General features: G+C 48.5%; 2 protein-coding genes and 1 pseudogene across 2 annotated transcripts; 2 read left to right on the top strand and 1 right to left on the bottom strand.

Annotated features, from left to right (window-relative positions):
• Positions 1–2513: 2513 nt before the first annotated feature.
• Positions 2514–4143, top strand: LOC136467682 (probable peroxygenase 4). The gene is made up of 6 exons (XM_066466448.1): positions 2514–2751; positions 2862–3005; positions 3173–3258; positions 3355–3449; positions 3560–3685; positions 3819–4143. Exons 1-6 carry the CDS (start codon positions 2670–2672, stop codon positions 3955–3957), a joined length of 672 nt encoding a protein of 223 aa, XP_066322545.1. The 5' UTR covers positions 2514–2669; the 3' UTR covers positions 3958–4143.
• Positions 4144–9315: 5172 nt separating this feature from the next.
• Positions 9316–11025, bottom strand: LOC136467680 (uncharacterized; annotated as a pseudogene).
• Positions 11026–13968: 2943 nt separating this feature from the next.
• LOC136467681 (probable peroxygenase 5) lies at positions 13969–16030 on the top strand. The gene is made up of 6 exons (XM_066466447.1): positions 13969–14227; positions 14353–14472; positions 14556–14641; positions 15137–15231; positions 15330–15455; positions 15570–16030. The coding sequence occupies exons 1-6, from the start codon at positions 14134–14136 to the stop codon at positions 15739–15741; spliced, it is 693 nt and encodes a 230-aa protein (XP_066322544.1). The 5' UTR covers positions 13969–14133; the 3' UTR covers positions 15742–16030.
• The last annotated feature ends 4354 nt before the right edge of the window (positions 16031–20384 follow it).

The following is a 20384-nucleotide window of genomic DNA, read 5'->3' on the forward strand; positions in this document are numbered from 1 at the left end:
GGGATCCGGCTCGTGCACGCGCTGCTATAGCCTCGTCGCCGCCACGCTCGTTGACCTGGAGCCATTCATGCTGCAACCGGATCCGGGTTCGAGCACGTGCCCCTGGGCTCCAATGCCTACAAGCAGTCGAGCACGCTGCGGCAGGTGGCCATCGCCGCCGCGCCACTGCCGTCGAAAATCTTGGCCGCGTCGATGCCGCTGGAGTCGTAGCGCTCGGACGGCGGCGTGCGGGACCCGTTGGAGCACGACGTCGGCGACGGCGCCGCGGTGGTGCTGACTGCAGCGCGGAGACGAACGCGGACGACGGTGGCGACGTCGAGTAGAGGTGCGGCAGTCCATGGGGATTTGGATTGCTCCAAGTTAAATCCTACCAAATCCATCCATGGAGGCAGGGGCGGGCATGCTGGAGAGGACGGCGCTCAGAGGAGACGGAGCACCCGGGGAGAGGCGGGCCGCCGTGCCCCGTGGGGAGCTGGCCGTGGGAGACGGGGGCCACCGTGGGAGCCTGGGAGGGACCTCGCCGGGGGAGAGCTCGCCCGCTCGCGCTCGCTTGGCAGGGACGAGGGAAGCACGCGCTCGCTCGATCCGTTTGGGGCGGTGCGTCCGTTCGTGAAAGGATGAAGGAGATGGCAGGGGCAGAAAGAGCAAGAAAAGAATCTCAAATGGCTCGGATGGCATTTTAGCGGGTGGTCGTGTTTCGTAACGACACATCAGCGAAGCCCGGCTACGGGACAATCCAGCGAAGCCCACTTCTCGTAATGGTCGGATTCCAAAAAGCTCGCTCTAATATCCAGAGCGAATAGCCTATCATCACTGACGGGGATGTAGATTGGAGCAGCCGGAGTGTTTGGTTGAAGTTCAAAGGTGATGGTCCGATCCTGGACGTCGATAGTTGGGACGCCCATGAAGGAATCCTCGCCATTTGCGCCTGGATGCATCACCATGATCTTGGGGCCAAAGGCTGACGTGAATAACCCGGGAAACCCACGCGGAGCTGAGACGCGCATGAAAACTGGCGGCAAGGGTGGCTTAGCGCCTTTGCCTGTGCCGGACGATAAGGCGGGCTGCTCAGAGTATTCTTCTTCCGATGCCGACTCAGAGCAGCGTTTGCCTAAGCGGCGCGACAAGCTCACCTTGCGGATGGAGTATCCAGAGTTCCAGTCATCAAACACAAGGTAAAGGTGCTGCTTTCGATCCTGAGACGTACGCTGCTCCGGTATCCTCGGACTCGTAGATCTGGTTCCTGCGATTCGAATTCGAAGAAGAATCAATCGATTGTCAAATAGAAATCAATCGGGCCCAATCGTCCTACTGCAACTCAACCCAACAAGTACCCAAATCTTAATCGAAAATCAATTAGGGAATCGCAGGAACGCACCTATACAAGTCGAAGATGGTGCGGCGGTTGAGGTCGGGGCTGAAGCGGAGGAGGGGGAGGAGGTGAAGGCGAAGGGAAAGAGAGGAAGGGAACCTAGGAAGCGTCCTCACAAGCTACGGCGGCGGCGCGGTTGGTTTACGGGCAATAACGATGGGCCCGGGCCCGGCTGGAGGAAGCCTCTGGAGTCTGGGCCAGATGGCTGCCTAGGGCCCTACCAAGTAGGGGTTGTGGGCGGGGCGCCTGGCAGCCTGGAGGACTTCACCCATGTGTTTTTTTCTCGTGGGCTGTGGCCTGTAGGAGTTCGAACGGGCTTCTCGTGCGAGGACCGAAATCGGCACGGGCTCCGTGTGCTGATGCAATTCGGCCCTCTTTGCAGTGCTTTTGACCGGCTTCAGTTTCGATTTCTACGTAACTTTTTTTTTGACGAGAGATTTCTACGTAACTTTGAGGTGATGCCGTGTCAAGTCCGCGAGAAACAACTTCATCACCAGTGAAACACCAGAAAATTAAAGCTGTTTTTCAGTTATATACGCACATACCTGGGCGATTGTACGCGGCTGGTGTAATACGCGATACAGAGGTGAGTTGTCTTGCTGCATATCCAGGCCGCACGCGAACAGTGCCCGCTTGCACACGAAATGTGTGCGGCATCCTGTTTGCATTTGCTGAGACGCAACAAACCCATCACCAAACCGTGGAAAGCAGAGGCACACGAATGAGAACTGAACAGCACATCTCGGCAACGGTCATGGCCTGTGTCGCAGGAACAAGCCACCTCCTGGGCCCCTGCTGTTCCTCGGCAACAGCTGGTGTTGCTTCTCTCTTTCCCAAGAGTGGTTGGCTGATCTTCTCAACTAACTCTAGCTAGCAGCAGTGACGGAACGGCACCCAAAATTTGTGCAAATCCGATCCGTGGTGGATGGTTTCCGCCAGGCATGTTTACACGGAAAAAACTAATTTTGCCAACCCACCCATGCATTGGCATATGCCAGTCATCAATCCAGCAATGAGATGCTACGAGGATACGATACGATACTTTCACACTCATGTTTAATGAAGGCAAAAAATCTTGTCCAGGTAACCTTATTTGGCCCGGTGCGGAAGCCCGTCCTTATAAATGAGGCGCGCAGCTTGAACGTAACGCACTCCTGGCTCCTACACCTCAACACCTCACGCACACCACACCTCCGTCCTCCGTGGAGAACGCGGCAACAGGAGACGGACTGACGGGGAGGGGTAAACCAGCGGTCAGGGCGTACGAGACGACACTGAGCCGGACTCTGCCGGAGGCATGGACGTCCGACGACAACGGCCGTCGTCGTGCTCGTGGGCGGCCGCCGCACCTCTCCTGCTGCTCCTGGCGGTGTCCTTCGGTATGCGCGCACGTTCTTCGTTAGCTTCGTTTGTTTGATGGATCCGCGCAAACGTACGTTTGCTCATTGCTCTGTTGCATTTGTTTGTGGATTCCGGTCGAATCGAGAAGGGGGTGGTCACCACGCGGCGGCTGCGGTGGCCGGAGCCGTCGCCCCATCGCCAGGCGCCGCCGGCATGACGGAGCTGCAGAAGCACGTGGCGTTCTTCGACCGCGACCACGACGGCATCATCACCTTCGACGAGACCTACCAAGGTGAGCGCGCATTCCGCTCGTTTGTCGTTTGTCGTTTGTGCCACGCCGTTCGTTGCGATCGAAAGCCTGCTAATTTCGGGAAACCAATCAGGCCGTGTTTGGTTTGGTGTGTGCTGACTGCTGACGCGCGTGTTTGGATGGTGGTGGTGTGACTGGCATGCATGCAGGTCTGCGGGACGTCGGAGTTGGCGAAGTCACGGCCAAAGCCAGCGCCGCTCTCATCAACGGCGCCCTCGGCCCCAAGACCAGACCTGTACTGTCCCTCGCCACGCACGCCTCATTAAACACACTACATTGAATGCCAATTGCTAAAAAAAGATGTTGACTCTATTCAAATGCGTTCATGCAGGACAATGCCAACTCCTCGCGCATGGATATCTACATAGAGAACATCCAAAAGGGTAAACATGGAAGCGACACAGGCGCCTACGACGCGCAAGGAAGGCACGTGTGCATATGCCCTCGATCGACTAATAACAACAAGGCAAACAGTAGTTGGTCATTGCAATTTAGTTGAATCTCTAACATTTCTAGAATAATGATGACTTTTACAGGTTTGTTCCCGCGAAGTTCGATGAGATATTCACCAAGCACGCCAAGACCGTACCGAATGCCCTGACAAAAGACGAGCTCGACGAGATGCTCAAGGACAACCAAGAGAAGAATGACTTCGCAGGATGGTAATAATCCTAGCCTGATTTTATATTAATCATAAATTGGGATATGCATTAATGCATGCAGTCCCCCTGGGTTGGCATTGACACCGTCTCTGATCATTCTTGGCCTTGCACAAATCACTACTACAACACACAGGTTGGCAGCCAAGTCAGAGTGGGAGATGCTGTACAAGGTCGCCAAGGACAAGGACGGGCGCCTGCCCAAGGACACCGTGAGGGCCGTGTACGACGGAACCCTCTTTTACCAGCTGGCGGCGCAGGGGAAGAAGGGCTGATTCATTTATGTTTACGTAATACTACAAGCAACATTTTTCATTTTTGAATGGTTGCCTCTGTAAGAATGAAAGCGATGGAGTCAATGGCAGGCAACGGTTTTTTAATTTCAACCCGTCGGTTCTACCGAGTGCCATGTATTAATAATTAGGTTCTGTCAATCTAAAAATAAGGTTCTGTCAATAGAAGGCATCGGTTTTTCTTTATCCCGTCGGTTCTACCGAGTGGCATGTACTTTCTGTCACTCGATTTTTTGGGTAAAATCCATGCTAGTCAAATTATCCTAAGTTTGGGTAAAAGCTAAAGCTCACTCGTGTGATTTGAGCCTTTCCCTCACTCGATTTTTCTACCCAATCCAAGAGACGCCACGTGGTCTTCTTCTCCAAATCCGGCAACCTTAGAAGGGACTCGAGGGAGGCAGGCTGGCCAGGCGGTGGGGACGGCAGGAGGACGACGTTAGGGTTTCGGCGGCGGTGGAGGCGGTCGGGCCAAGTTAGAGCGGGGGCGCCCATGGCCATCGGGGCGGATGGAGGGAGGAGGGGAAGGAGGAAGCCGCCTCGGACACGGTAGGGTCTCGTCGGAGCTCCACGGTCGTGGCAGGGCAGTGGGCGCTTGGCAAAGGCGACATGCCGAAAGGAGGAAGATGAATGGTGATCGGTCGAGAGAAAAAAAATCGAGTTATCCATCACTCGAGTTGACATATAGACATATGTTCCTTCTGCATCACTTTTCCTCCCTCCCTCGCGTCGTCTCCTTAGAGGCGACCCGAGCGCGACTACCTCGGCCGGCCTAGCGCCTAGCATCCTCTCGCCGGCTCGGCCACCGTCGCACGCTGTGGCATCTCGCCTCCTCGTCGGTGGCGGCGGCGACTAGGGGAAGGGGCTCAAAAAGGCTTTCTTCCTTGTTCTTCCCTCCTCTCTCTCTGCACCTTCCCTCCTTCAACCCCAAATCCCTCGATCCGTGCTTGTGCTAGATCTGCGTTCCTAGGGGCCGGATCCATGCGCGGGGATACTGGATATGTGAAGGTGGAAGCGTCCTGCTGTTGGTCGATCGCGCGGGACCCCAGGCATGAGGCCTTGGCCGCGTGTGCCGGCCTCTGCGCAGGTTGCCGCCGCTGCACACAGGTGTCGTGCGGGGCGACTTGCCGCTAGCTGCGAGGAGCGCAAGGCCCCATGGGTCTGCAGCGTGGGAGGATGCGTGGGGGCTTCGCCTATTGCGGGAGCACCCGGGGCGACTCCAGGTGTTGATGTTGTCGGCCACGGAGCGTGGGCCTCGACACAGAGGACGCCGCCTGCCCCGATGCACGCCGAGGGCGCGAGGATGCGCTATGCGGGGGGAGGGGGCTGCGCGACCCTGCGGGCCTCCGCCTGGTGCCTTTCTACGTGCTTCTATCACGGGCGTGGTCTAGGCTCCTACCCTCGATGCGGGCCAGCGCCTTCAGCTGGACGACGACACCTTCCTGGTCTAGGTAGTAGCAACAACAACATGGCCACCAGCGCTGCTAGACTCGCCTGCCGTCCGCGGGGGTCGTCATTAGCACCACGAATGGTGGGTCGATTGGAATTGGGTGAAAGACCTGCCTAGCCTTTGCTCCGGGTCGGCGATGGTGTCGCGGCTTGCATCACCTACCTCCCTAGAGGCATCGTCGAAAATTCCATTCTACCGTCCGCTCGCTTGTCGGCAAGGGACTACGATGATGGCATCCGTGGATGTCATTCCCCTTCTTAAAGGCATCATTGTTTATCCCTTGTTCCTCTCGCCGGATCTACCCCTTGTTGTTCCTGTGTGTGCTTCATGTTTCTTCGCAAAGATCTGACCTATTGGGAGTGTTTGGCTTAGCCACTGTCGTTCGTCGTTTGGTCTCAGGGCAATGCTTCGCCGTCGTTGTCCTTGCTCCCCTCTCTGGCAGATTAATGCTGCCTAGTGTGTGCAGGCCTCTCACCTGGTCATTTTCCTTGCTCCCCTCTCTAGCAGATTCCTGCTGTCGAGTGTGTGCGGGTGTCTCACCTTGCGGATGCTTTGCCATCAAGGTTGCTCGGGCGGATGCTTGGCTGCCGTTGTTGCTGTCCTCTCTGACGGATGCTTTGTCGCCCTAGTCGCTGGTTCTTTGACCTCTCTGGGTGGATGCTTTGCCACCGTGGCCTGGTCCACTCCGTAGGCAGCTTTTGCGTTGATGTATCTTCTTGCAGGTTATGGCTAGTCGGGTTTTGGGGTGGATTCTTCATCTTCGCTACTCTTTCTCTCCTTTTATGTGTTCGGTAATCTCTAGATTACCTAGGTTGGTTGTAACTTGTTAAACTTTGCTTTCTCTTAATGAAAACATGTCACAAGGACACGATCGAGAAAAAAACATATAGACATATTTTAAGTTTGACTAATTTTATTGGTAAGAGTAATAACATCTATGACACAAAATGAGCATATTATGAAAATATATTCCATGATATATCTAATTATATAATAATTTGATGTCATAAATCTTGACGTGTTTTTCTAGGAATTCGGTTAAAGTTTACAAAGTTTGATTTAAAGACAACTTTATGAATCTATTTATTCAGAGACACAAATGATTATTAATTTGACTCCATTAATTCCAGAGAGAGACAGCAGCCTGCCTCCTGCCCCGAATTTTTTTTATTTTTTAGTCTTTTTTAAAAAATCTAGACCCTTAGCTCGGCGCCATCGTTGCTGACGCTGAGCTCGGGGCCACGTTGGCGGCATGGACGCTGACATGGTAGCCAGCTCGGCGCCGTGGATCTTGGCGCCGAGCTCGGCGCCAACAAACCTGGCGCCAAGCCCTCCCTTACGTATGGGTCCTCTCTTCCTTTCTCTCTTCCTCTCTTTCTCTCTATCGCCCGTCACTGCTGCCGCACCGTCCCCGCTCGCGCGCCCGCGCCACCGCGTCTGCTCCCACGCGCCCGCATGCGGAGTACATCTACTACCTGTAGGACCATATCTTCGATCTAGAAAGGGAAGTTAGCAGCGGTTACAAGGATGAAGGATCGAACGATAATAACCATGGTGCCAATTCACAGGAGACACTCTGCAATGATCCATATTGCACCTGTCCTAACCACAAGAATAAAGGGCCTCCGCCATCACCCCCGCCGCCGCCACCACCAACAATGGGAGGCTACTGTGGAGAAGGTGCAATACAATTTGTTATGTGGCCACACTATTAGAACGACCCTATCTTATTCACATGGCACATCCATGTGTTTGTTGTTTGGTTTAATTACCTAAGGCATGTTAGGTTTAGTCGAAGAAATTCTGTACCCTAGTTTGGTACATGTTCTCACATGCCATTTCATGTGTTTTATGTGTTGAATTATATAATGCCCTACTTAGTTAGGTTGTGTTTGCAGCACGTGATCACATTTCACTACGTCCACAACATTATACTGAATATTATGACCATAAATAATGAAAACAACCACATAATGAAAAGTCCAATACTATGCCACATTAAACAACACAATAATACTAGAAGTACGTGCCGACAGTAGACAACATTGTTCATGAATAAACCATAGAACTAGCAAGTCATGGAGACTACTAAGTGCAACGAGGCCACTTTCCCTTCCTCAGGGCATCGGGATTCTCCTCCATCGTTGCTTTCGTTCGTCGTGCACGCTCAAGCTTCTTCTCCCACTTCTCCCTGTACGCAGCAACACACCTCCTTTTCCTTGTGCTTCTTTTTTGCAGCTTTCTCTCCACGTCTCCTCTCCATCATCTCCTTGTCCTCTACCTCCCACCGCAACAGTTCTGCATCTATTTCTTGTCTTTGGGCTTGATCTCAATGTTGATCCACTGCTCAAAATCACAAAGCGGTGGAGGGGTCTGCAAAAATGCAATTGTTACAAAACAAAAAAATCATGCAAGATGTCATATGACACAAACATCAATTCCTCACCATCTTGTTAATGCGGCGCTGACGAAGTGTAGGCTCAAATGCAAAATTGAAACACATCCAATACATCTGCCTATATGTGTCCTCTTCATCGGACTTGGCTACCTTGCAAGGATCGTCGCAAAAGCACATGGGCACTAGAAAACCACTAGGCAGAGGCAATGGGTCGAAGGCATTTTCGGTCATCCGGCCATAACTACAATACAACCAATTTCGTTCTAAGAACCAAAAGTAATTAACATTAAACCCTAAACATAGGTTTTTTCCATTTGATACACAACAATGAACTCATAACATAACAATATGCGTTGTGGTTACCTTGGATTGCTAGCTTTTCCACGCCTTGGCATCCTATGGTTGTATAATACAAATATTAAAAATTATATGAAACCCTAAGTAATGACGATTCTTAGGTTGAAAAATTCGACTTATACATACCGAATCGATGCAAAAAAAAACTAGGAGGGGAGCGAGGATACCTTGCTCTCGAAGATCTATGGATCAAATCAAGTTTCCAAGGTTCAATATGTCGATTCGTGAGGTATGGCGAAGTGGGGAGAGAAAAAACCCGAGAGAGAGGATAAAGAAGAGGAAGAAGGCTCGGGCAGGAAGGTTGGGGGCGGGGTTAAAACACCACCTTAGCGCCATAGATCCTGGCACCAAGCTCGACGCTAGGATCTACGGCGCCGAGCTACCTGTCAAGTCACCGTGACGTCTACGTCGAGCCCAAAACCTCAACGCCAGCAACGATGGCGTCGAGAAGTGTAAGCTCGGTGCCAGCAACGATGGCGCCGAGCTAAGGGTCCAGATTTTAAAATCTTACCTCTAGGGGCATATTTGTAAAAAAAATTTCAAAAAAAGGCTAAAAATAAAAAATTCGGCAGTTACGGGCGGTAGAGAGAAAGAGAGAGGAAGAGAGAAAGGAAGGGAGAACCCATACGTAAGGGAGGGCTTGGCGCCAGGATTGTTGGCGCCGAGCTCGGCGCCAAGATCTACAGCGCCGAGCTGGCTGCCATATCAGCGTCCATGCCGCCAACGTGGCTCCGAGCTCGGCGCCAGCAACGATGGCGCCTAGCAATGTAAGCCCGGTGCCAGCAACGATGGCGTCGAGCTAAGCGTCTAGATTTTAAAATCATACATCCAGAGACATGTTTATGAAAAAAAATTCAAAAAAAAGCTAAAAATAAAAAATTCGGGATAGTTTGCGAGAACTTGCGTTCGATCCAAAATTTCTGGCGATCTTGAAGATTAAAGATTAAAGAAAGCACCAGCCATCTTGAAATGAAAACCAAACTACTCCGTATATATAAACCAGACAGGGGTGGAGCCTGGATTTGAGGTAAGGGGGCAATGGACAAAGCAACATAGAACTGATAGCCACGTGAACTGGTTTTAGTCATATATAATGATATAATAATAGCATGTTTCACAAGTCTTAACCAAAATAAAATTACATATCTATCAACTTAAATTTAGCTCTTCGACTAGCAGCAAGATCGTACGCTGTAATAATATCATCAGTACTGATTGAAGCAGCTAATTCCTTCTCAATATAAATTACCAAACAATCTTGCAGAAATCCACCTCCCATTGTACATCTGAGACGTGTCTTCGCAAGTTTCATAGCTGAAAAGCATCTTTCGGTGGTTGCAGTTGATACTGGAAGAGTTAATACTAATCTTAATAACCTGTCAACCATAGGATAAGATGAATATTTTCCTGTTTTAAATAGTCCACTTGTTACAGCAGCAAGTGTTGATAATTCCTTTAGTTCTGTACTGTTGCATACATCAATTTAAAAATATGGCAGCTGATACTCCAATTGAGCTCTTTCTTGACTTGAGAAATCAACAGAATAATATTTTTTCACCAGAGTGCATATATTGTCTATGTTGAATGTGTCCAGCCTAGGATCCAAAGAAGCACAAAGGGACAAAAGCTCTGTCACTTGAGAACTGAATCGATCTTCTAATTCTGCTAGTTGTTGATCAATTGCAACATTAAACACATCTACTTGTAATGGTGAAAGGTTGTGGTGTTGTCATTCTTGTTTCGAGATTTAGTCACATCAAGATACCTACAAATGAAAAGATATGGATTGATTTATGAACAAGTACAATTTTACAAAAGAATAAATAATTTGGGGAAAACATACTTCTTACTCAGATCCGGAATATCAATCTTGTGCTTTCCACAAAACAATTTGACCTCCTCAAGAAGAGGTTCCCATCCATCATTTCGCAACTCACCAAGCAACACCTTTGTCGTAGAAACAGAATCCACCGCATTTAAGATATCAATGCTCTTCTTTTGTAGTGTCTGGCGCAACACTTCAGTGATCTTCATAATCTTTTTCATTAGGAGTAGAATAAACATAAAATCAAATGTGACAATGATTCGTAAGGCACCACTGGCATCTCCCCGAGAATACTTCGAAACTGAACGATCATTAACAATGCTGTGTAAGACTGAAACTGTGGCACCAAACATCTTCTTTAAGCTTAGAATAGACCTACAGTGGGAACTCCATCTAGTGTCCCCTGGCCTTCGTAAGGAGGAAATCTGATTTGCCCCTCGTCCTGTGTCAAGCTCTTCCAATTCAATTTCATGGGCAATTTGCTCTGCTTGTTTTGCTAGCAACTCATCATTGCGCTTAGGAGAAGCACTAACAACATTTATGATGAAATTTGCATGCTGAAAAAAAATTGTGTACCTCATGTACCTCCCTTGATGCTGCTATAAGGGCCAACTAAAGCTGATGAGTCATGCAATGAATATAATATGCATATGGGCACTCATTGAGAATTAGAGCTTTCAATTCGTTCCACTCCCCTCTCATGTTACTGGCTCCATCGTAACCTTGACCTCTTATATCTTGTGTGCTTAGGTCATTAGCTGAGAGGACAGCACAAATTGACTCTTTAAGTGTCAAAGCTGTACTATCACTAACATGGATCAGATCAAGGAAACACTCCTTTATAAGGCATTTCTTCGCCCTGTTCGTTTGGGCTTGTTTGGCTGATAAGCCATGGCTGAAAGTACTGTCGGCTGATTTGGTGTGAGAGAAAAATAATATTCGTTGGCTGAAAAAGTACGACTTATAAGAAAAAAAACCCAAACGAACAGGGCGCTTGTTGACAAATCGGAGGACTATCATCATTTTCCAACACAACCTCATTAACCTCCGTGTTATAGGAAGCCAAAAGCTTCATCTTGTTGATCAGCTGGCAGTTCCAATATTTGAACACGTTTACCAGGGTCTCTCTCAAATCTAGTAGCAACAACTGGTGGATGCTCGGCAACCTCGGCTTCGATTGGTTCAACGGTAGCAGCAACATTACTCTGATTATTAGGATTTTGTACATGATCATTATGAGTTTCCCCTTTCAAATTAGGAGCTTCCACTTGCACGTTGCTCTTACCGTCTCGGCTTGCAATGGCTTCAATACAATTAGCACTTGAACGAATTGGCTTAAAAAAATTATTGATGGTCTTTCTCTTCTTCATATTGTCTAAAATTAGAAAGGGAAATTTAGAATCACTAGTGACTGTTAATTAGATAAGAGAATATCACTGGAGATGAGAAAAGAACAGAACTCAACAGCGATAGATAAAAAGTTTGGAGAAGAATCCATCCGCTTTTGAGACATTCAATTGGATTGGAAAGAAAATCACGTGTACATGCATCATGAAACACAAACAAAAAATCTCCAAGATCTATAGCCTAGAAAAATGAAGATAAGGGAAAACAAGCTAGAGAATAACACATAATCATCAAACGAACCACAGTCCACAGAGACGCTGCTACGCATGGCTTCATCATGGCATCATCCTTGTCCTTTTTGACAGGAGACGGTGGAATATGGGCCGCGTTTAGTTCGCCCGACTCTGCGCCGCCCGAAACACTGTAGTGACACTGTAGCTACAGTGTCTCTTTGTTTTTATTTGGCAATAATTGTCCAATCGTTAACTAATTAGGCTCAAAACGTTCGTCTCGCAAAGTACAATAAAATTGTGCAATTAATTTTTGATTTCGTCAACATTTAGTACTCCATGCATGTACCACAAGTTTAATGTGACGGGGAATCTTCTTTTTACATAGTGTCAAAATTTGGAATGGGAGGAAACTAAACATGGCCATGAAGTGACACGAATGGAGGGGCGACTGTCCGTGCTACGTAATGATTCCAGAGCTAGTGTTTAGACTTCAGACACTCAGAGGCTTCTTAATTTTTTTATTGGACCAGGCCGCCGGGGGTTGCCAGGCAGAGCCACCAGGGGCCACTGCAGATGCCGCAGAGGATCAGGGGGTGCCAGGAACCAGATGCGGTACGACAGACAGGGTAGCGTCGACCGAACGAACTCTCGTTCGGGGCCGCCGGAGCGGGAGGCAACGGCACGGCAGCCTCGATCATCAGCCTGTTCGCTTGCTCGTAAACGATCGTAAATCCATGTTGTTCAGGAGTGCGGGCTGGGACTTCAGTATTCAAAGTTACCGTGCGCCTCCGTTCTAGACGAAAGCTAACCGAGAGAGTGGAGCAAGACGACAGCCGCTTGAATCTTGACAGAGTGGCATGAATGAATTGTTTTTAATTTGTTTCTTCATTTGTTTTTATTTGAGAGAATGCATGTTGCAGTTGGGGTGCACCAGGAGGATTGCGGAATGTATGTACCACTACTACTACAACACTACTCCACTGAAGTCTGAACCTAATTCCCGAGTTTATCAAGTCTTTTCTCAAATACATCAAATTCAAGTCTATGACATCTTCACCTCGTAGCTTCATTCTTTCATGTCTATATCATAGTTTTAAGCGCACATCAATCAACGTGACATTTTATAGATAATAAACAAATTCCAGCTTCAGCGAAACACCGATCCTTGACTATTATAAACACGACTTTAATTGAATCAAAAAGTATTCAATATTATATATTGTACTTATACGAAACATAAAAGGCAATCCACGGGCCACGAAGAAATACATTAGTTCTTGACTATAGAAATCTGCCCACTTTAGAGTAGTCTCAATCCATAATTTATATGAGTAGTTTCTACGGAGGAGAAACACTATGATTAGAAACTATAGTTTCATTCCTTAGGTTCTTCTTGTGAGCTACAATCGAATCATGGTCAATCATTTTATTCCATCTCTCTGGGCATCTCTATCTCTCTCCGCTTAGCCTTCCACATATGGGATTGTTGTAGAATATTGGATAGATGGATCGTAATAGGTGTGATAAGTGGATGGTCAGATGAGGAGGTGAGGAAATAAGATGGGCCAGTTGGGTCAACATCCCCGACCCGAGAAATCGGTCCCATCCGGCCATTGTGAGGTGAATCTCTTTCTTTCTATTGCAACCAACTAGAATCTAGATAAAACTATTACTTTTTAACATCTCGGCTCCTTAAAAACCCGTGAAAGTTAAAGTCATTTTTGGAGCCTTTTCAAACAAAACTGTCTTAAGGCCATGTTCGTTTCTCTTATAATCTGTCTTTTTGAGCTTATTTTTTCAGCCGGAACAGTGTTTTTTCTCTCACAACAAATCAGCTAGAACAGTATTTCAGTTTGTTTTTTCAGGGACACGAACAGGGCCTTTGTCAATAACATTTGGATTTTTTTTTAACCTGCGGCCAACTGTTAGTACTAGTTAGTTAGGCATGCATACAATGATTTTGTTAATCTTAAACGTGGCTGGGTTAGGCTTCATCATAAATAAAGGATAAATTTAGACATGCATAATGCTAATGAATTATTATTATTGCTACATCTTTTATTTGTTCCCGTAACTATTGTCTGCCCCGTTTGGTAAGTATTGCAGACGCACGGTTAGGGTAAACATCTGCTTTTTTCGCATTGCCATCTACTAGTCGCTTGCATGTTCTCATTTTCACCGAAGAAATTTCAGGAGTTTGAATCCATAATATACAATTATTCATGCTCCGCGGTCAAAAATCGTAAATATCTTAGTATTAGTAGCTGATATAGTTGAACAGTGGCGTGGCGTCGTCGATCGAGCCACTTCGCGGTCGCGGCTGGGGCGCGAGCGCGAGGTGACCGCACGGGCCGGCACTGTCCACCTGTATTTTAGGGGCCGCGGACGGGTGTGGGGGCACGGCCACCCGCACAAGAAGCTGCGCTGCTAGCGCCCCCACGACCGCCGAGCGGAGCAAACAGCCAAAAAGGAAGAAGGAAAGGGGAGAGCAGTTAGCTTGAGCGCTCGCGCGACAGGGTCCAGTCCAGACTCCAGAGGGAATCGCCGGAGAATGGGGATGGGCAGGGCTCCGCGACGACGGTCGTCCCCAGCGGCGGCGGCGGCGGCGGCTGTGCCTTCACTGCTTCTCTTCGCCGTTCTGTTCGGTTAGTCAGGCGCTCTGCCTCCGCCGGGGCATCAGTCATAATCTGCTTTGCGCTGCGCATCTGGGCATCTCTGTTTTCTCCCGCGACTCTGCTTGCTGAATTCGTGCGTTCCTGGTTCTGTGAAGCGGGCCGGGCGGCGGCGTTCGGCGACCCGCAAGGCGCCGCCACGACGGAGCTGTACAAGCACGCGTCGTTCTTCGACCGCGACGGCGATGGCGTCGTCTCCTTCGAGGAGACGTACGGCGGTGAGCTCCTTGTCCCCACCCATTTACTTTGGCCACGTCCATGGTTCGCCTGTAATTCGTTTGGCCTCTCCTTGCATCGGCAGCGTTTCGGGCTCTCGGGTTTGGACTCGGCATGTCCGGCGTCAGCGCTGCCTTCATCAATGGCGCCCTTGGCAGCAAGTGCAGACCTGTAAGAATCCCCAATCCTCCGCCTTTTTCATTATATTAATCTTTTACTGTATCGACCGAGGAGAATAATATGTTTAGCTGTTGACTTGCACAAAAGCCATACTTCACTGAGAATAAAACGGCTCCATGAAACTTCAGTAGTCATGACTCATGAGAGTAGTATCACGCAAGCAACCGTGAGTCTGATAAGACGCGGGTCAAGCCACCAAATGCCTCAAGATTCTTGGGTAATCTTTTTTTGGAAATGTATTCTTGGGTAATCTTTTTTTGGAAAGGTATTTCTTGGGTAATTCCAGTTGCAGATTGTGACAGCACAGGCCTGTTGTTTGCTGGGTTGGTTAGCTGACAATTACACAAGATTTGCTGACTTGATTAGCTGCCTGGCCACCTCCTACATGGAGACACCTATCTTACGGAGTCTTGTTTTGTACACTTATTAATTCGTTATTAGTAAAAGATATAAAAATCGGTGTTAAATCCTCGAGCACACATGCAGCAAAATGCAACGTCATCGAAGTTGGACATCTACGTAGAGGACATCTATAAGGGGAAACATGGAAGCGATTCAGGCTCATATGACTCAGAAGGAAGGTGGGTCATGGATTCAACTGACGGCCATCTCTGATTCCACTGCTGAACAAGAACAATAGCTACATCGATTATCCTTCGCTGACACTGAAACTCTGCAGGTTTGTTCCTGAGAAGTTCGAAGAGATATTCGCCAAGCACGCAAAGACTGTCCCCGACGCCCTGACATCGGACGAGATCGACCAGCTGCTCGAAGCAAACAGAGAGCCCGGGGACTACAGCGGATGGTAATTAATTTCCCAGCCCAAAAATAACGATGTTTAACACTGTTCCTACAGCGTCAGTTCTTAATTCTCCGTTTTCTTTCTTCTGTTCTACTCTGTCCTTGTACAAATCAAAAGGGCTGCCGCAGAAGCGGAGTGGAAGATCCTGTACAGTCTCGGCAAGGACAAAGACGGTCTCCTCCGCAAGGACGTCGCAAGAAGCGTCTACGACGGGATGCTGTTCCACAGGCTCGCGCCCAACTGGAAATCTCCCGACAAGAAGAGACTAAGCGTGATCAGGGAGAACTGAACCGAGAGGACCGTGCCATCTGCGTTCTCTTGCATTGCTTATTGGTACAAGCAAATCCGATTAAGATAAGGGCTCTGAGCTCTGAAGATGCTGTCAAGCAACATGTATAGCGGTGTGAACAAGTGTTTTTTTAGACAAAAGAAGGATTATATTAAATTTCTTAATCTATAATTTTATATTGTATCCACGCTTTGTATAACTCTAAATCTCAATCCCAAATCAGTATGACAATTCATATGGATGACTGTACAGGCAAATACTTGACAAAAGGCTGAGAACAAATGTCCAATGAACAACGGCCAATATTCTTGCATGTTGCAGGCGGAGTTGATAAACTTCTTCCTTGTGTCTTCCTTCTTCCTTCTGCCACCGAATAAGGAAAACTGACCTGAATTTTTCCAACTCAATAGCAGTAATTGGCTTGAGGGGGACTTATTCTCAGGGGTCCTTTATCGTGGTTAGCATTTCCAAGAGTATCCTATTTTTCTCTCTTAAAAACATGTAGTTTTGGAACTCCTAAAAAGAAATTGGGAGAAAAAAAGAAAGCCATCTCCGAGAGTTTCTAATAATCCACTCCTAAAATATTGAAGACAATTTTATATCAGGAATCCTCGACTACGTGCAAAGTTACTCGCGACGGGGAAGTATTTTCAAATTGCGTAAATTTTAGGAGCATGGATTAGAAGTTGTTAGAGAGGGTTTTTTTCTCATCTTGCTAAAAACTAAGGATTAGAAAGGGAAATATGGTACTTTTGGAGATGCTCTGACCACAACAAAACGAAGAAAAGACAGGAGAACATTATTTCACGATGGCAGCATCATCTCCGCCTTGATGTCGCCTGAAACCTAAGTCTCCATGTCGTCATGCCGAGAAAGTTGCTGACGTCGTAGTTACCGTCCTCATCTTCATCAGAGTTACCATGGAGAAATCAAATCCGCCCTACTCCAAATCTGCCCTACTCCTTCACCGTCGTCGGGGAGAAAGAGGAGATAAATCACCAATATATATAAAAAAAGGATTGGCATGAAGAAACTCTTAGCATAAAGGTCTCAATGTACTAGAAAAAAATGATTAGAGAGGTAGATCTCCGCTCCCTTGGGGCCTGGGCTAGATGCCCGAAGGAAGGGAGGAGGACCGGTGGCGGTGGATCAGGGGCGGCCGCCGCGACACCAGGCCTCAGCTGCACCCTATCGCATAGACGAGAGAGCAAGGCGCGTGCGTTTGAAAGGGTGTTTAGTTGGGTGAATTTTGGATTTTGGGCTACTGTAGCACTTTCGTTTTTATTTGGCAATTAGTGTTCAATCATGGTCTAATTAGGCTCAAAACGTTCGTCTCGCGATTTTCAACTAAACTGTGCAATTAATTTTTTTTTGCCTATATTTAATGCTCCATGCACGTATTGCAAGATTCGATGTGATGGGTACTGTAGCACTTTTTTAGAATTTGGTCTGGCAACTAAACACGGGTTGAGGTCGGTGTGAACGGGTGGTGTGAACACTCTTTCAGACCACGTTATAAAACAGAAGGTGTGAACAGAATCTGTCGATAGGTCGATCAGACGATGAATACTTCCGTGTGCGTCTGTTTGTTTGTATCATGTGAGTACGATGGTTCTGTAATCTGCCGTAGTACATACTGTACACATGCAAGTGGTTGGCAATGGATTTGAATGCTTGACATTTCCTGTCCTGTCGGCTGTCGCTGTCTTATGATGGAAACCCGTTCAGTTCGCTGGATAGGCTTGCACTTGCAGCAATGCCGTGCTACGCATGCAGACAGATCTTCCCATCTGCTGCACAGCACAGTTCAGTCTCTTCTTCAGGTGGCATCTGCTGGCTCATAATCATCCGTGATGCTGCGCTGTTAACTGCTGATTGCATTTGGTTGTAGTATGCATCAAGGGAATATCAGCCCCTAAAATCCTAATCATGGTACAGAGCGGTGCTTCTACACAGCGCACTTGTTTAATCAGCGTGGCTGGTGGATTCTCTTCGGTCGATGCAGCTGATCGCTACTGACAAGAAATAAAATAGAGGTGAAAAAAATATTAAGTTTCAAAACAGAGTTGGATTTTGAAATTCATTTGCGACAATGGGCCCTTCCAGGCAATCCAGGACTCATGTCGATTGTCGACCCCAGAATACCTGATTATGCACCTGCTCTTCTACTGTCCCTTTGCCAAGAATTGTTGGGCCTGATGAACTTTCGCTTTGCTGATCACCTCTCAATTCAGCAAATCTTTCAAGCTTGGAAATCTCTGGTGAAGGTTGAGTTCTCCCTGGACATCTTCATTCTTCTCTGTTGGGTGATTTTGATGATAAGAAATGATGTCATATTTAGAAACAAAAACTCCTCAGCGCAAGATTGCAAAAGATATTGGGAAAATTAGTTTCATAGCATCCAAAGATGATGAGATTCGAAAAATACCACTCAAACATGTAACACCCTCGGTGTTACCGCTTAAACAACTCGCTAAATTATGTCATGAGCATCATATTTTTGTGATAATGCATGTGATAAAGGGTGTAGATCCATTTCCGTAACTCAAAATGATCAATAAAAATGCTAAACGAAAGTTGATTCGATAGTTCATGCATATCAAGTAGGGTTTGAAACTAATTTTTATTGAACAAAAATACTATAGAACATGTACGTGACACTTAAATAAAGTTTGAAGTGCAAACTTTATAGATGACAATGAAATACTTGCTGTAGAAAAATAATGTTACTAGCTGGTACTTCTAATAGTCTAGAAATAGAACTTGAAAACAAATCCAGCTCAAAAACTTAGAAATTTTCAAGTCTGCCAACAGCTAGACATTGCTATGTTTAACAATTTATTGTGAGAGATCGGATTAAAGGGTGGTGTAGTGTTATAGCTCGATTTGGTAGTCTCGTATGTCATCTTGAGCATGGTGAAGCTGGTTGGGCTCCTGGAGCAACCGTTTGGTCGTGTTGAGTGCTTTAAAATTCGTGCGCGTCACATGTCTCGGGCTGGATGGCCGCGATCACCGCGCTCGGGCGTTCGGCGTCGCTGCGTCGGTCGCGCGTGCGCGTGCTGCCATGCACGGCCGACTGTGGCTGCCTCTGGCCTGGCTATGGCTCGGCTGCCGTTGACCCCGCCGCGCCATGACGAAGCCACTGCCGGCGCTATCACCTCGTCGTCGCGTCCGCCACTGCTGCCTTGCTGCGCTGCCGACCCGCCTCGCGCCGCGACGCTGTCGCTGCCATCGCATCATCGTCGCATCCGCGCCCGTCCGCTGCATCTCCGCACCGTTGCCGGCCCAGTGCATGTCGCCTCTGCCGTGCGCACGTGGTCGGGCTCGCCATCGCCTTGTCATTAATGACATTACGGTCGCGCGGGCCATGCTGGTCGGGCGCACGCGCGCGCTTGTCGGCAAACGCCGGCGCGTGGGTCTCCCGATCTCGCCGCTCGCGTCCCGCCAAGGCGAGGACGAGCCGAGCCCACCTGCCGTGCCCTATCTATCTCTTTCTTCCTCAGCTTCCGCCGCCGTCGGGTCGCGGTCATGGTGAGTCAGAGAGCGAGCACCTCTCATCAATTCCTCGCGCCCGCGTCTCCGTCTTTACGTCCTCTCGCCGACCGCCCACTCTGCCTTGATTACAGCCAGGCCAAGCTCCAATTTTGAAGCTTTGCTCCTGCCGCCGCGCCATTAAGGCCCAGCCCGCCTCATCATGGCTAGCTCCAACCTCGTCATCTCGCGTCGAATTGACCACACCACAAGCCTCGCCTAGAACCCCTCTTCGTCGTGAGCATGCTAGTCGTAGCCCTAGTGCCGCCTCCACGCCGCTAACGCGGCCGTATCGCTACAGTTCGCTGTCGAGCTCGCCGTGTGCACGTGGCCAGACTTGCTCGGGGCATCTCTGGCCAGGACACCGCCACGGGTAGGATCGTGGTACGTCACTTATGCTTACCCATCACCTCTATCATCTATTGTACGTCGTGCCTCACCGGAACGCGATTGCCGCCGCTGCAGGTCGCCGCCGTGGCGGAGAGCCCGCTCTGCTTCACCCCCGTTCGTGCAACCACCGCCCATCGTCGCGTGTAGGCCCATAGGTGATCATCGGTCCCATAGCTAGGTCTACAAGTGTCTCGGGTGGCCGGCGTACCGCCTAGTGCCACCACCCGCCGCGCCGGCGAGCGCGGGGCGTCTCGGGGACCTCTCCGGTGCGAAGGTGAAAAGATACGAGGGCTCTGTTGCAAAGTCGCTATCTATAGAAATAGTACATTTAGTGTTCGCGCTATTGTCGGATAACGCGAGGGCGTTTTTGCAAGAGTGCCAGCGCACGTGGGCTCCCACCGCGGGCCGCCTCCGCGCGTGGGCCGCACCCTGTGTGGGCCGCGTTGGACCGAAATCGGTTTATCTTTTTCGTGAAAAATAGAAATAGCTTTTTATTTTTATTCTAAGCTGATCTTTGGTAAATCATATAAAATCATGTAGGTCTCCAAAAATTATGAAACAAATTTTGTTAGATTTCTAAAATTGTGCTCTATCTGTTAGTGTATTTAGTTCATATATATGATTGTTGATACCAGAAGCTATTAAATCATTTGAGAGTGCTCAATATTATTAAGTCAATTATTATATGAATTTTTGTGGTAGATTGATAATAGCAAAACCCC

The sequence above is a fragment of the Miscanthus floridulus genome, chromosome 7 (assembly GCF_019320115.1).
Source record: "Miscanthus floridulus cultivar M001 chromosome 7, ASM1932011v1, whole genome shotgun sequence".
NCBI classification, from domain to species: Eukaryota; Viridiplantae; Streptophyta; class Magnoliopsida; order Poales; family Poaceae; genus Miscanthus; species Miscanthus floridulus.